General features: G+C 39.4%; 1 protein-coding gene across 5 annotated transcripts in view; it reads right to left on the minus strand.

Annotated features, from left to right (window-relative positions):
• The window catches only part of SLX4IP (SLX4 interacting protein), a 204,240-nt gene that overhangs the window by 173,063 nt on the left and 14,096 nt on the right, over window positions 1-17,081 (minus strand). For 2 of the 5 annotated variants that reach the window (XM_033185613.1, XM_033185609.1), the window contains exon 2: window positions 319-374. In XM_033185613.1, coding sequence (XP_033041504.1) covers window positions 319-345 — 27 coding nt within the window. In that variant the 5' untranslated portion in view covers window positions 346-374. Of the gene's footprint in view, window positions 1-318; window positions 375-1,903; window positions 1,928-14,626; window positions 14,651-16,576; window positions 16,679-17,081 lie in introns of those variants that run through there. The other 3 variants (XM_033185610.1, XM_033185611.1, XM_033185612.1) reach the window with 3 other exon arrangements.

Here is a 17,081-nt window from a genome sequence, read left to right on the forward strand (position 1 = left end):
GAAATAGTACACACTGGGACCTGCTGGTGGGGCAGGGGGAGGGAGAACATCAGGAAGAATAGCTAATGGCCACTGGGTTTAATACCTAAGTCATGGGATGATCTGTGCAACAAACCACTGTGGCACATGTTTACCTATGTAACAAACCTGCACATCCTGCACATGTGCCCCAGAACTTAAAAGCTGAAAAAATTTTTTTTGCGGAGTCCCAAGTGTAAAAAGTAGAAAGTTAGGAACTTCAATTTTCAATTAACATAGAACTCAGTTATATTAGACAGTGATTAGACACTTTTTAAAAAGCTATTAAACATTACTTACTTTAACAGCAAATTTCTTAGATGCCATGGCTTACTGACTCCACAGTAACTACAAACCTTTAAGGAAAAAAAAAGTTATAATTAGATATATTAAAATTTCTTGTTATTTGGATATTATACAGGAAAAAGATTGGTTGAATAGTAAAATATCAATGGGTATTTATGAGATGAATGTTCACTTATAATTCCCTTAACCAAAATACTATATTAAATTAGTAATTTAAGCACTGCTTGTAAAGAAAAGGACAGGCCCTGGCCAGGGATGGTGGCTCACACCTATAATCCCAGCATTTCAGGAGGCCAAAGTGGGAGGATCACTTGAGCTCAGGAGTTTGAGACCAAACTAGGCAACACAGCAAGACCTTATCTAAAAGGGAGAAAAGCACAGGCTTAGATGGCTTCCCTGCTATATTCTACCAAATCTGTAAAGAATAATTTAAACCAATCCCTCATGAACTCTCTAAAAAAAACAGAAGCATAAGAAAATTTCTCAAATAATTCTGAAGCCAGTGTCATCCTGATACCAATACCAGAGAGAGACATCACAAGAAAACCACACATCAATGTACCTTATGAAGAAAGAATCCAAAAATTATCAATAAAATACTAGAAAATCAAACACAGCAACATGTAAAAAAGATTATACACCATGATCAAGTTGGATGTATTCCAAGAATGCAAGGATAGTTTAAGATCTGAAAATTAATCAATATAATACACTCTATTAATAACAGAAAAAAATGCACATAATCATCCCAAATACAAAAAAGAAAAAAACAAAAAACCCAAAACGCTTTTTTAATTTAAAAAAAAAAAAAAAGCCAACACAATAGGAATAGAAGGGACTATCTCAACCTGATAAAAGATATTTAGGAAAAACTAAGTGCTAAAATCATACTTAATGATGAAGACTAAATGTTTTCTCCCTTAAGATGAGAGAGACATCTTTACAAGAAATGTCTGCTCTTGTCACTTCTTTTCATCATTGTACTAAAGGTTCTAACTAAGGCAATTAGGCAACAAAAAGAAATAAAAAGCATCCAGATTAGGAAGAAAGAGATAAACTGTCTATTCATAAACAACATGTTCTCATATATAGAAAACCCTAAGAAATCATCAAAAAACTACTAGAATTAATAAGTTCAGCAAGGTTGTAGGATATATGATAAATATTTTTAAATCTACTGTATTTCTACATACCAACAATAAATAGTCCTAAAATAAAATTTAAAGAAAAATTCCATTCATAATAACATGAAAAAGAATACTTAGGAATAAGTATAACAAAAGTACAAGACTTGTACACCAGAAGTAATAAAATATAATTGAAAGAAATTAAAGACTTAAGTGGAAAGATAACCCATGTTCATGAATTGTAAGACTTAATGCTGTTAATATAGCAATATTCCCAAATTGTTCTCTGATTCAATGCAATCCCTATCAAAATCCTAGCTGACTTCTTTACAGAAATTAACAAGTTTATTCCAAAATGTATATAAAATTGCAAGAGCTCTGGAGTAACAAAAACAATACTGAAAAAGAAGAATGAAATTGGAGAACTCAGTCTTCTCAATTTAAAAGCTTACTATGGTTGGACGCAGTGGCTCATGCCTGTTAATCCCAGCACTTTGGGAGGCCGAGGAAGGTGGATCACGAGGTCAGGAGTTCGAGATCAGCCTAGCCAACATGGGGAAACCCCATCTCTACTAAAAATACAAAAATTAGCTGGGCGTAGTGACATGCACCTGTAATCCCAGTTACTTGAGAGGCTGAGGCAGGAGAATCACTTGAACCCGAGAGGTGGAGGTTGTAATGAGCCAAAATCATGCCACTGCACTCCAGCTTGGGTGAAAAGAGCAAGACTCCGTCTGAATAAATAAATAAATAAAAGCTTACTACAACATCACAACAATCAGAACAGTATGGTACAGGCTGAACATCCCTTACAGAAATGCTTAGGACCAGAAGTGTTTCAGACACAGGATTTTTTTCAGATTTGGAATATTTACATATACATGATGAGATATCCTGGGGATGAGATACAAATCTAAATACAAAATTCACTTATGTTTCATATATACCTTATACAGATAGCCTGAATTTTATATATTTTTATGATTTTGTGCATGAAACAAAGTTTTGACTGCATTTTGACTACAGACTGTCATGTGAAGTCAGGTATGGAATTTTGTACTTGTGGCATCACATGTTGACATTCAGAGAGTTTCAGACTTTGCAGGATTTCATATTTTGGGTTTTCATATTAGGGATGCTCAACCTACACCAGCACAAGAACAGACATATAGGCCAGGCACAGTGGCTCACACCTGTAATCCCAGCACTTTGGGAGGCTAAGGCGAGCAGATCACTTGAGGCCAGGAGTACGAGACAACCCTGGCCAACATGGTGAAACCCTGTCTCTACTAAAAATACAAAAAATCAGCCGGGCATGGTGGTGCGCACCTGTAATTCCAACTACTCAGGAGGCTGAAGCACGAGAATCAGTTGAAAGCAGGAGGCAGAGGTTGCAGTGTGGCAAGATCACACCACTGCACTCCAGCCTGGGGGACAGATTGAGACTCTGTCTCAAAAAAATAAATAAAAGACATATAGGTCAATTGTAATAAAATTGATAGAAATAGAGCCTTAAATTCATGTTCAATTAATTTTCAACAAGGGTACTGAGATAACTAGATGGGAAAATAGTTGTTTCAACAAATGGTTCCAGGACAACTGGGTATCCACACGCCAAATAATAAAGTTGGACTGCTACATCACACTATGTACAAAAAGTTAATTCAGAATGCATCAAAGACCTAAATATAAGAGCTAAAACTATAAAAATCTTAGGAAAAAAACATAGGCATAAATTTTTGTGACCTTTCATTGGGCAACAGTTTCTTAGATATGATACCAAAACAGAAGTGACAAAAGCAATTAGTAAGTTAGATTTTATCAAAATTAAAAACTTTTATACTTCAAACCAAGAAAGTAAAAAGATAATACACAGAATAGAAAAAAAGTCTGCAAATCATACATCTGATGAAGGACTCATGTCCAGAATATATAAAGAACTCAACTCAATAAGAGGAAAAATAACTCAATTTAAAAATAAGCAAAGAATTTGAATTCCTTCAAAGAAGATCTACAAATGACCCATTAAGCACATGAAAAGATGCTTAACATCATTAGCCATTCAATAAATGCAAATCAAAACCACAATGAGACATTACTTTATATCCATTAAGATAAATAGCTAAAATCAAAATGACAAATAATAACAGATGTTGGCAAGGATGTGAATAAACTGGAACTCTCATACACTGATGGTAGGAATGTAAAATGTAGCCACTTCGCACAATAGTTTGATAGCGTTTCAAAATTTATAGAGTTGCCACATGATCCAGCATTTCCATTCCTAGGGATACAACCAAGAAAAAAAAAAATAACTCCATACAAAATAATTATACAGGAATGCTCACAGAAGCACTACTAATAATAGTCGAAAAATGGAAACAACCCAAATGTCCATCAACTAATCAACAGATAAACAAAATGTGATATGTCATACAATAGAATATTATTTGGCAATAAAAAGGTAAATATTCCCCTTTACTGTGCTCAGCCAGGCAACCACTTTTTCTCACCCTGGCAGAAAACCGGAGTATTTTCTGGAGAGGGTAAGACAGAGGATGTCTAGTCTGGAAAACACTAGGCACAGTAGAAGGTGGAATCTTCTGAACAAAGAGAAATTAAGGAATACAAACGGAGACCTTCCTCTGCCTGCATGCCTCTCTACCCTGCCCATACTCTCCAGAGAGCAGACTAAAACCTCCCTATTCAGAGAATTGGATTAACCTAAAAGACAGCGTCTAAAAATACTGACACAGGGGTTCCCCAAGGAAACAGCCTAAACAGATGGCTCTTAAGTGAAGTCCAGATCCATAAGCCCCACACCCATATGCAGAGATTCTAGTTCTCTTTTAATGTCCCACTCTCAAATATAAGTAAACAAGCAGGAATAACCTGCCACCTAAAGCAAGATTATATTATGAAAGAAAAACAAACAGAGAAAAAAAATCTACTTGGCTGAAACAAAGTATGGAGGGAGAAGAAAACATTCTTTAAAAATTATCATTAGGGAGGTTGCAGATACTGCAGCCATAAAGCAAAAAAAAAAAAAAAAAAAAAATGACAACAACAAAAAAGAGACTATCAGAAGACAACAAACTAAAACAATGATAGTTGAATTTTTAAAACTTAATAGAATGGTTGAAAGATAACATGATGAAATCTCTCAGAAACTTCAGCAAAAAATAAAAAAAAAAAAGGAAAGAGAAAATAAATTAAAATTAAAAGACCAATACAGGAGGTCAAACACATGAAAATGAGTATGGGGACTGACCCATATTAGAGCATCTATCACAGTGAAATTTTAGGTATTGGGGATAAAAAAATTTTTTTAAGTGTGTGTCGGGGGTAGTAGGAGGTGGAGAACACAAAGGATCAGGAGTCAGAACTGGTTCCAAACTGCCCAAAGATATGGAGAAATATCTTCAAAATTCTGAAGAAAATTGTTTCCAACCTCAAATTGGATTTAAACTTCAGGGGAGAAAAAAAATTATTAAGACATGCAAGTTCTTATAAAACTGCTTCATGTATTTTTTCTCAGGAAGCTACTAAAGATGTGCTTCACCAAAATGAGGAAATTAAGCAAGAAAGAGGAAACAGGAAGGGTGAGACAGGAGAAAGGCAGAGGAAAGCTGAGGATCTGGTGAAAGGAGGCCTCCATGAGAGCTGTGGGTAGACCACAGGGGAAGAGCAGGTGCGGACCGCAGCAGGCTGCAGGGGAGAGGCACATCCAGGAAGATCTACACACATGCACACACGGATGAGTTTTAGACAACTGGTGAAGAATATGAGATTGAATTAGGGCAGGTACATGGAAAGCTAAACAGCAGAAGAATAACAAGGCAATTACTGATTCCACCATAAACAAAAACAGCAGTAAATAAAGAGTGCTTAACACACAGCTCAGTTATGACTAGCATTTATAGTCAAAATAGCAAACATTGAATGTTGACCTAAACAATATTATGCTTATGATGATATTAGAAAAATAGGGAATGTGTGTGCGTAAATATGGTGAGGGCACACAGGTTAAACAGAGCAAAAGATCTCTAATGGTGATGGAGTGTTTCAGAAACAAAGCAGACCAGTAAAAATAATAATAACCACAATGGCTATATTAAAGCAAAAATACAGACAGTAATTTAGTGATCTGGATCCAATTCTTTGTTTTTTAATAAACTTTTTTAAAGTTTATTTATTTTTTATTTATTTCTGAGATAGAGTCTCACTTTGTCAACCAGGCTGAAGTGTAGTGGCTCAATTGAGGCTCACAGCAACCTCCACCTGGTGAACTCAAGTGATCCTCCTGCCTCAGCCTCCCAAGTAGCTGGGATCACAGGTTCATGCCACCAAACCCAGCTCATTTACATATACATATATATGTATTTATTTTTTTGTTTTGAGACAGAGTTTCGCTCTTGTTGCCCAGGGCTGGAGTGCAATGGCACGATCTTGGCTCACTGCAACCTCTGTCTCCTGGGTTAAGCAATTCTCCTGTCTCAGCTTCCTGAGTAGCTGGGATTACAGGCGCATGCCACCACATCCAGCTAATTTTTGTATTTTTAGTAGAGACAGTTTCATCATATTGGTCAGGCTGGTCTTGAATTCCTGACCTCTAGTGATCCGCCCACCTCGGCTTCCCACAGTGCTGGGATTACAGGCGTGAGTCACCGCACCTGGCCTATTTTTATATTTTTTATAGAGATGGGGCTTCACCATCTTGCCCAAGCTGGTTTTCATCTCCTGAGCTCAAGCAATCCAACAGCCTCAGCCTTCCAAAGTGCTGGGATTATACGTGGGAGCCACCACGCCCTGCCTGTATCCGATTCTTAAGTACTAAACTCTGCCCCAAACTGAAGAACAAGGTGAAGAGTGCCCACAAGGATGGAGGAAAGGGGTTGAGGAGGACACAATCATTCACAAGCCTTGAGCATGGAACTATTTGCCTGTTGAAATTGTTACAGCAGCTCTTCCAATAGAAATATAATGCAAGCCACAAATGTAATCTTAAGTTTTCTATTAGTTGCATTTTTAAAAAAGTAAACAGAAACAGGTAAAGTTAATTTGAATAATCTATTTCATTTTATTTTATTTTATGTTTTTGAGACGGAATCTCAATCTGTCACCAGGAATGGAGTGAGTGGCGCAATCTTGGCTCACTGCAACCTCCACCTCCTGGGTTCAAGCGATTCCCCTGCCTCAGCCTCCCGAGTAGCTGGGATTACAGGCACCCGTCACTAAGCCCAACTAATTTTTTGTATTTTTAGTAGAGATGGGGCTTCACCATGTTGGCCAGGCTGGTCTCGAACTCCTGACCTCATGAATCGCCCACCTCAGCCTCCCAAAGTGCTGGGATTACAGTCGTGAGTCACCGTGCCCGGTCAATCTATTTTGTTTAACCCGATATAGCCAACATGTTAGCATTTCAACATGTGAACTATATAAAAATGTTTACATGCTTGTTGTTTTAACCAAGACTTTGAAATTGGTTATATTTCTAGGACATCTCAATTTGGACTGGTCATGTGACAGGTGCTCAATAGACACTCATAGGTAGCCACCATTAGGGACAGCACAGTTTGAGAGCCTTTTATAAAACAAGAAAAACATGGTCGGGCGCAGTGGTTCACACCTGTAATCCCAACACTTTGGGAGGCCAAGGCAGGTAGATCACTGGAGGTCAGAGTTCGAGATCACACTGGCCAAAATGGTGAAACCCCGTCTCTACTAAAAATGCAAAAGTTAGGCAGGCATGGTGGTGGGCGCCTGTAGTCCCAGCTACTCGGAAGGCTGAGGCAGAAGAATCGCTTGGACCCGGGAGGCGGAAGTTGCAGTGAGCTAAGATTGTGCCACTGCACTCCAGCCTGGGTGACAGAGTAATACTCCGTCTCAAAAAATAAATAAATAAATAAGAAGGGCACTTATTTCTGTATCCTGAATTATTTATTTATTTATTTATTATTATTATTTTTTTTTTTTTTTTTGAGACAGAGTATTGCTCTGTTGCCCAGGCTGAGTGTAGCAGCGCTATCTCGGCTCACTGCAAGCTCTGCCTCTTGGGTTCACCCCATTCTCCTGCCTCAGCCTCCCGAGTAGCTGGGACTACGGGCGCTCGCCACCACACCCAGCTAATTTCTTTTGTATTTTTAGTAGAGACGGGATTTCACCATGTTAGCCAGGATGGTCCCGATCTCCTGACCTCGTGATCCGCCTGCCTCGGCCTCCCAAAGTGTTGGGATTTTTATTTCTAAAATAAGAGTAATAATACCTAACTCAAAATTATTGAAAAGACTAAATAAAATGACACATAAAAACACTAGGCCAGCCGGGCGTGATGGCTCATGCCTGTAATCCCAGAAAAAAAAACAAAAACAAAAACACACCACTAGGCCTTCGATGGGTATTCATAATTATTATTACTTAGTCAATGGTGATTTTTTTTTTTTAGAAACTTGGTACTCTTTGATTTTAATTTTTAATTTTTTAATTTTTGTCTCCTATGTAATGAGATCCTAATTTTTTAAATGGACAAAAATATCTTTATCCAAACCCTAAGTCATTTTAAGTATTCATTTCCATTCTCTAAATAACATAATGCACATGACTTAGAAAAATATTTAATGATGTTTATCTTTTTTTTCTTTTATTATTATACTTTAAGTTCTAGGGTACATGTGCATAACGTGCAGGTTTGTTACATATGTATACTCGTGCCATGTTGATGTGCTGCACCCATCAACTCATCAGCACCCATAAACTCATCATTTACATCAGTTATAACTCCCAATGCCATCCCTTCCCCCTTCCCTGTCCCCCCTCCTCATGATAGGCCCCAGTGTGTGATGTTCCCCTTCCCGAGTCCAAGTGATCTCATTGTTCAGTTCCCACCTATGAGTGAGAACATGCAGTGTTTGGTTTTCTGTTCTTGTGATAGTTTGCTAAGAATGATGGTTTCCAGCTGCATCCATGTCTCTACAAAGGACACAAACACATCCTTTTTTATGGCTGCACACTATTCCATGGTGTATATGTGCCACATTTTCTTAATCCAGTCTGTCACTGATGGACATTTGGGTTGATTCCAAGTCTCTGCTATTGTGAATAGTGCCGCAATAAACATACGTGTGCATGTGTCTTTATAGCAGCATGATTTATGATCCTTTGGGTATATACCCAGTAATGGGATGACTGGGTCATATGGTACTTCTAGTTCTAGATCCTTGAGGAATCGCCATACTGTTTTCCATAATGGTTGAACTAGTTTACAATCCCACCAACAGTGTAAAAGTGTTCCTATATCTCCACATCCTCTCCAGCATCTGTTGTTTCCTGACTTTTGAATGCCTGCCATTCTAACTGGTGTGAGATGATATCTCATTGTGGTTTTGATTTGCATTTCTCTGATGGCCAGTGATAATGAGCATTTTTTCATGTGTCTATTGGCTGTAAGAATGTCTTTTTTTGAGAAATGTCTGTTCATATCCTTTGCCCACTTTTTGATGGGGTTGTTTTTTTCTTGTAAATTTGTTTGAGTTCTTTGTAGATTCTGGATATTAGCCCTTTGTCAGATAAGTAGATTGCAAAAATGTTCTCCCATTCTGTAGGTTGCCTGTTCATTCTGATGGTAGTTTCTTTTGCTGTGCAGAAGCTCTTTACTTTAATTAGATCCCATTTGTCAATTTTGGCTTTTGTTGACGTTGCGTTTGGTGTTTTAGACATGAAGTCCTTGCTCATGCCTATGTCCTGAATAGTATTACCTAGCTTTCCTTCTAGGGTTTTTATGGTATTAGGTCTAACATTTAAGTCTCTAATCCATCTTGAATTAATTTTCGTATAAGGAGTAAGGAAAGGATCCAGTTTCAGCTTTCTACTTATGGCTAGCCAATTTTCCCAGCACCATTTATTAAATAGGGAATCCTTTCCCCATTTCTTGTTTCTCTCAGGTTTGTCAAAGATCAGATGACTGTAGATGTGTGGTATTATTTCTGAGGACTCTGTTCTGTTCCATTGGTCTATATCTCTGTTTAGGTACCAGTACCATGCTGTTTTGGTTACTGTGGCCTTGTAGTATAGTTTGTAGTCAGGTAGCGTGATGCCTCCAGCTTTGTTCTTTTGACTTAGAATTGTCTTGGCAATGCGGGCTCTTTTTTGGCTCCATATGAACTTTAAAGCAGTTTTTTCCAATTCTGTGAAGAAACTCATTGGTAGCTTGATGGGGATGGCATTGAATCTATAAATCACCTTGGGCAGTATGGCCATTTTCACGATATTGATTCTTCCTATCCATGAGCATGGTATGTTCTTCCATTTGTTTGTGTCCTCTTTGATTTCACTGAGCAGTGGTTTGTAGTTCTCCTTGAAGAGGTCCTTTACATCCCTTGTAAGTTGGATTCCTAGGTATTTGATTCTCTTTGAAGCAATTGTGAATGGAAGTTCATTCCTGATTTGGCTCTCTGTTTGTCTGTTACTGGTGTCTAAGAATGCTTGTGATTTTTGCACATTAATTTTGTATCCTAAGACTTTGCTGAAGTTGCTTATCAGCTTAAGGAGATTTTGGGCTGAGACAATGGGGTTTTCTAAATATACAATCATGTCATCTGCAAACAGGGACAATTTGACTTCTTCTTTTCCTAACTGAATACCCTTGATTTCTTTCTCTTGCCTGATTGCCCTAGCCAGAATTTCCAACACTATGTTGAATAGGAGTGGTGAGAGAGGGCATCCCTGTCTTGTGCCAGTTTTCAAAGGGAATTTTTCCAGTTTTTGCCCATTCAGTATGATATTAGCTGTGGGTTTGTCATAAATAGCTCTTATTATTTTGAGGTACGTTCCATCAATACCGAATTTATTGAGCGTCTTTAGCATGAAGGGCTGTTGAATTTTGTCAAAGGCCTTTTCTACATCTATTGAGATAATCATGTGGTTCTTGTCTTTGGTTCTGTTTATATGCTGGATTACGTTTATTGATTTGCGAATGTTGAACCAGTCTTGCATCTCAGGGATGAAGCTCACTTGATCATGGTGGATAAGCTTTATGATGTGCTGCTGAATCTGGTTTGCCAGTATTTTATTGAGGATTTTTGCATCGATGTTCATCAGGGATATTGGTCTAAAATTCTCTTTTTTTGTTGTGTCTCTGCCAGGCTTTGGTATCAGGATGATGTTGGCCTCATGAAATGAGTTAGGGAGGATTCCCTCTTTTTCTATTGATTGGAATAGTTTCAGAAGGAATGGTACCAGCTCCTCCTTGTACCTCTGGTAGAATTCAGCTGTGAATCCATCTGGTCCTGGACTTTTTTTGGTGGGTAGGCTATTCATTATTGCCTCAATTTCAGAGCCTGCTATTGGTCTATTCAGGGATTCAACTCCTTCCTGGTTTAGTCTTGGAAGAGTGTAAGTGTCCAGGAAATTATCCATTTCTTCTAGATTTTCCAGTTTATTTGCATAGAGGTGTTTATAGTATTCTCTGATGGTAGTTTGTATTTCTGTGGGGTCGGTGGTGATGTCCCCTTTATCATTTTTTATTGCATCTATTTGATTCTTCTCTCTTTTCTTCTTTATTAGTCTTGCTAGCGGTCTGTCAATTTTGTTGATCTTTTCAAAAAACCAACTCCTGGATTCATTGATTTTTTTGGAGGGTTTTTTGTGTCTCTATCTCCTTCAGTTCTGCTCTGATCTTAGTTATTTCTTGCCTTCTGCTAGCTTTTGAATGTGTTTGCTCTTGCCTCTCTAGTTCTTTTAATTGTGATGTTAGAGTGTCAACTTTAGATCTTTCCAGCTTTCTCTTGTGGGCATTTAGTGCTATAAATTTCCCTCTACACACTGCTTTAAATGTGTCCCAGAGATTCTGGTATGTTGTATCTTTGTTCTCATTGGTTTCAAAGAACATCTTTATTTCTGCTTTCATTTGGTTATTTACTCAGTAGTCATTCAGGAGCAGATTGTTCAGTTTCCATGTAGTTGAGCGGTTTTGATTGAGTTTCTTAGTCCTGAATTCTAGTTTGATTGCACTGTGGTCTGAGAGACAGTTTGTTGTAATTTCTGTTCTTGTACATCTGCTGAGGAGTGCTTTACTTCCAATTATGTGGTCAATTTTGGAATAAGTGTGATGTGGTGCTGAGAAGAATGTATATTCTGTTGATTTGGGGTGGAGAGTTCTATAGATGTCTATTAGATCCGCTTGGTGCAGAGATGAGTTCAATTCCTGGATATCCTTGTTAACTTTCTGTCTCGTTGATCTGTCTAATGTTGACAGTGGGGTGTTGAAGTCTCCCATTATTATTGTATGGGAGTCTAAGTCTCTTTGTAAGTCTCTAAGGACTTGCTTTATGAATTTGGGTGCATATATATTTAGGATAGTTAGCTCTTCCTGTTGAATTGATCCCTTTACCATTATGTAATGGCCTTCTTTGTCTCTTTTGATCTTTGATGGTTTAAAGTCTGTTTTATCAGAGACTAGGATTGCAACCCCTGCTTTTTTTTGTTCTCCATTTGCTTGGTAGATCTTCCTCCATCCGTTTATTTTGAGCCTATGTATGTCTCTGCATGTGAGATGGGTCTCCTGAATACAGCAGACTGATGGGTCTTGACTCTTTATCCAGTTTGCCAGTCTGTGTCTTTTAATTGGAGCATTTAGTCCATTTACATTTAAGGTTAATATTGTTATGTGTGAACTTGATCCTGCCATTATGATATTAACTGGTTATTTTGCTCGTTAGTTGATGCAGTTTCTTCCTAGCCTCGATGGTCTTTACATTTTGGCATGTTTTTGCAATGGCTGGTACTGGTTGTTCCTTTCCATGTTTAGTGCTTCCTTCAGGGTCTCTTGTAAGGCAGGCCTGGTGGTGACAAAATCTCTAAGCATTTGCTTACCTGTAAAGGATTTTCTTTCTCCTTCACTTATGAAACTTAGTTTGGCTGGATATGAAATTCTGGGTTGAAAATTCTTTTCTTTAAGAATGTTGAATATTGGCCCCCACTCTCTTCTGGCTTGTAGCGTTTCGGCCAAGAGATCTGCTGTTAGTCTGATGGGCTTCCCTTTGTGGGTAACCCGACCTTTCTCTCTGGCTGCCCTTAAGATTTTTTCCTTCATTTCAACTTTGGTGAATCTGGCAATTATGTGTCTTGGAGTTGCTCTTCTGGAGGAGTATCTTTGTGGCGTTCTCTGTATTTCCTGAATTTGAATGTTGGCCTGCCCTACTAGGTTGGGGAAGTTCTCCTGGATGATATCCTGAAGAGTGTTTTCCAACTTGGTTCCATTTTCCCCCTCACTTTCAGGCACCCCAATCAGACGTAGATTTGGTCTTTTTACATAATTCCATACTTCTTGCAGGCTTTGTTCATTTCTTTTTCTTCTTTTTTCTTTTGGTTTCTCTTCTCGCTTCATTTCATTCATTTGATCCTCAATTGCTGATACTCTTTCTTCCAGTTGATTGAGTCGGTTACTGAAGCTTGTGCATTTGTCACGTATTTCTCGTGTCATGGTTTTCATCTCTGTCATTTCGTTTATGACCTTCTCTGCATTAATTACTCTAGCTATCAATTCTTCCACTCTTTTTTCAAGATTTTTAGTTTCTTTGCGCTGGATACGTAGTTCCTCCTTTAGCTCTGAGAAGTCTGATGGACTGAAGCCTTCTTCTCTCATCTCGTCAAAGTCATTCTCTGACCAGCTTTGATCCGTTGCTGGCGATGAGCTGCGCTCCTTTACAGGGGGAGATGCGCTCTTATTTTTTGAATTTCCAGCTTTTCTGCCCTGCTTTTTCCCCATCTTTGTGGTTTTAGCTGCCTCTGGTCTTTGATGATGGTGACGTACTGATGGGGTTTTGGTGTAGGTGTCCTTCCTGTTTGATAGTTTTCCTTCTAACAGTCAGGACCCTCAGCTGTAGGTCTGTTGGAGATTGCTTGAGGTCCACTCCAGACCCTGTTTGCCTGGGTGTCAGCAGCAGAGGCTGCAGAAGATAGAATATTGCTGAACAGCGAGTGTACCTGTCTGATTCTTACTTTGGAAGCTTCCCTCAGGGGTGTACTCCACCGTGTGAGGTGTGGGGTGTCAGTCTGCCCCTAGTGGGGGATGTCTCCCAGTTAGGCTACTCAGGGGTCAGGGACCCACTTGAGCAGGCAGTGTGTCCCTTCTCAGATCTCAACCTCCGTGTTGGGAGATCCACTGCTCTCTTCAAAGCTGTCAGAGTCGTTTGTGTCTGCAGAGGTTTCTGCTGCTTTTGTTGTTGTTGTTGTTGTTGTTTAGCTGTGCCCTGTCCCCAGAGGTGGAGTCTACAGAGACAGGCAGGCTTCCTTGAGCTGCTGTGAGCTCCACCCAGTTCGAGCTTCCTAGCGGCTTTGTTTACCTACTTAAGCCTCAGCAATGGCGGGCGCCCCTCCCCCAGCCTCGCTGCTGCCTTGCAGTTAGATCGCAGACTGCTGTGCTAGCAATGAGGGAGGCTCCGTGGGCGTGGCACCCTCCCGGCCAGGTATCGGATATAATCTCCTGGTGTGCCCGTTTGCTTAAAGCGCAGTATTGGGGTGGGAGTTACCCGATTTTCCAAGTGTTGTGTGTCTCAGTTCCCCTGGCTAGGAAAAGGGATTCCCTTCCCCCTTGCGCTTCCCAGGCGAGGCGATCCCTCGCCCTGCTTCAGCTCTCACTGGTCAGGCTGCAGCAGCTGACCAGCACCGATTGTCTGGCACTCCCTAGTGAGATGAACCCAGTACCTCAGTTGAAAATGCAGAAATCACCGGTCTTCTGTGTCGCTCGCGCTGGGAGTTGGAGACTGGAGCTGTTCCTATTTGGCCATCTTGCTCCGCCCTCCAATGATGTTTATCTTAGCAAGCCCATTTAGACACAGTGTAAGTGGAAAAAAAGTAAGTTCCTGGGAAATCAGGCACATGTTTAAAAACAATATATATATAAAGGTTATCCTGAAAACTTTACATGGATTTTTAAAATTATATTATTTTTGTCTAATAAACATAAAATCAGTCACCTTAAATACATTAAATCAGGCTTGAATAATCTTGCTAAGAATTAAGGAAGTCCCTAGATGAGGGTACTTAAAAAGAATACTCAAGTGGATCAGCTAGACATGGAACCAGGAAAAGGGGGACAGTTTTGTCAATAAGTAAGCACCATAGGTAAAACATGTGTGATCCAATTATTTTTTACACACTGATTTTCCCATACATACTTCTTTTCCTGAAGGACAGACAGACCAAGTGGAAGGCCAAGGCAAGGCTTTCACATCATATCTGCTGTTGGATAGATCATGAATGAGCCATATTACAGTGAGGTTACTGTAATGGCTAAAATTACTAATACAGTTACATTTTCACATTTTCAACTCACAATAAGGTTTTTGTTCTGTGGAGTTTTTTTTTACATTTATCAATAAAACAAGAACAGCTACATTTACATTGTAGATGCTGAATTTTTCAGAGTATCATCAAAGTCCAATATCAAAAAAATGATCTCTAGGGATCTGGAACTGAAAAGCATGTATTTTTTATATAAAATAATATGGTCTGACAATGTAAAACAGGATACCTGGGAAAATGAAATCTATATTCTGAATATTTTAGTCTGTTTTTAGTATCATAACACACTCTGCCTCAAGGTATGTAACTTTTTCACTTGTTTCCACAATGTTTGGAAATTCAAGAAATCACAATTTTAGGGCTAAAATAGATCTTACAGACCCTCTACTTCCAGTCTTACCATCTATTCCCCTAATGAGAACTTATAGGACCAGGCCTGGATCTCACAGCTGATGGCCTAACCAGGCACTAGATAGAGTCTTGTTAGGTCCACTGAGAGCAAACTAGCACCATCTGTCACCTGCAGAATTGCCAACGTCAGTGACTCATTAGGCCGTCAGGGTAGGTGTGACCTTCCTCCCTCTGCCTCACGCCAAGGTCCAAGTTCCCAACACAGAGTATGACCTCAAATAAAGCTACATGTGTAGTGGTTCTCTCTTGTTAACCAAAGAAAGAAAGAAACTCTATTGTTAAAGAAAATGTAGTTTGAACTCGTTTATCACTATGCTACATAAGATGGCACCCTTCATACATAACATATAAATAAATGAATTCTGCCAGGATAAAGCCCATAACACATCTGGACAGTCAGGTGCATAGTCCTTGAGCTTGCATATTTGCTAAAGTCATTTCAAATCAAGAAACCATATTTTCTTTGGTTTATGACAGTACTAGGCATGTGCTGGGGACGAATTAAATGGTGAATTGAAATCTGAAACGAACTGAGCCAATCTGCTAAAGTCCCAAATATGGTAAAATCATACTTATCCATGGTGGAAGGAGTACACTGTCATATGTGAGCAGCCCTCAGAGCAATGCCTAACACTAGAGGGTACTCACCAAAAGCCTGCCGGGTGAAAAAAATGTTCCAGATAATTGGAGCTGAGTCACTTATACATATAACCTTTTTATTGTTTTTCTGTTTTTAGGGAGATTTTCCAAAAATATACTGAATCTTTATTAATGTTCATAAAAATATCATATATTGAATATTTGATATTCCCAACCAAAATTACCATCACACTGGGCAATAAACATATCACTGCCCTGTGAGCTGCCAGCTCCTACACAAAGCTGCTCAATAGTAGGCCAGCAGGGTTGTCTGCCTGCTCTCGCAGGTGATCCCAAAGCTGTAAAAGTGCCTGAGTCCCTTTCTTTTTTTTTTTTTTTGTTGAGACGGAGCCTTGCTCTGTCGCGCCCAGGCTGGAGTGCAGTGGCCAGATGTCAGCTCACTGCAAGCTCCGCCTCCCGGGTTTGCGCCATTCTCCTGCCTCAGCCTCCCGAGTAGCTGGGACTACAGGCGCCGGCCACCACGACCGGCTAGTTTTTTGTATTTTTTAGTAGAGACGGGGTTTCATTGTGTTAGCCAGGATGGTCTCGATCTCCTGACCTCGTGATCCGCCCATCTCGGCCTCCCAAAGTGCTGGGATTACAGGCCTGAGCCACCGCGCCCGGCCTTCCATTCTTAATCTTAATCAGAGGGGCCTAGAAAACTAAGAGACTGAGGCTAATGTGATGTTTTTCAAGCCACTCTTACGCGGATTTGCATGAACTTTGGTGCAAAGGCTTTAAGCCTCTGTTTTACATAATAAAATGACTATTACCTCTACTTCAGGATTAGGGTTTCCATAACGATGAACTCACTGGGTCATGGTACAGTGCAAAGTGTCCCTTGGATTTAAGCCTCAGCATTTAATTCTTCCCACCTCAAAAAAAAAAACAGTGGAGGTGGAAAGGTTGACCTCTATAGTCTATTCCATTTTTAAAACTCTAGAATCCAAAAATCAACAGTAGTTCAGGGTACAAATAATGCCAGTATACAAACTCTTCCAGAGAAAAGAGTAAGAAGGAAAACATACCACCACTCATTTTATGGAGCGCTGATAGCAAAACCAGACAAGAGCAGTAAAAGAATGAAAAATCAGACAATTTTATGGGTGAACATAGAAGCAATAATCTAAAAGCAATTTTAATCTAGCAAACCTACTTGAAAACAAACAAACAAACATCAAAACCAAGTGAGATACCTGAGGAATGTAAGGTTTGCTAAACACCAGAGAAATCATCACATTAAAAAACTGAAGTAGAGGCCGGGTTCAGTGGCTCACA

This window comes from Trachypithecus francoisi, unplaced genomic scaffold, assembly GCF_009764315.1.
Source record: "Trachypithecus francoisi isolate TF-2019V2 unplaced genomic scaffold, Tfra_2.0 Lachesis_group21, whole genome shotgun sequence".
NCBI lineage: Eukaryota > Metazoa > Chordata > Mammalia > Primates > Cercopithecidae > Trachypithecus > Trachypithecus francoisi.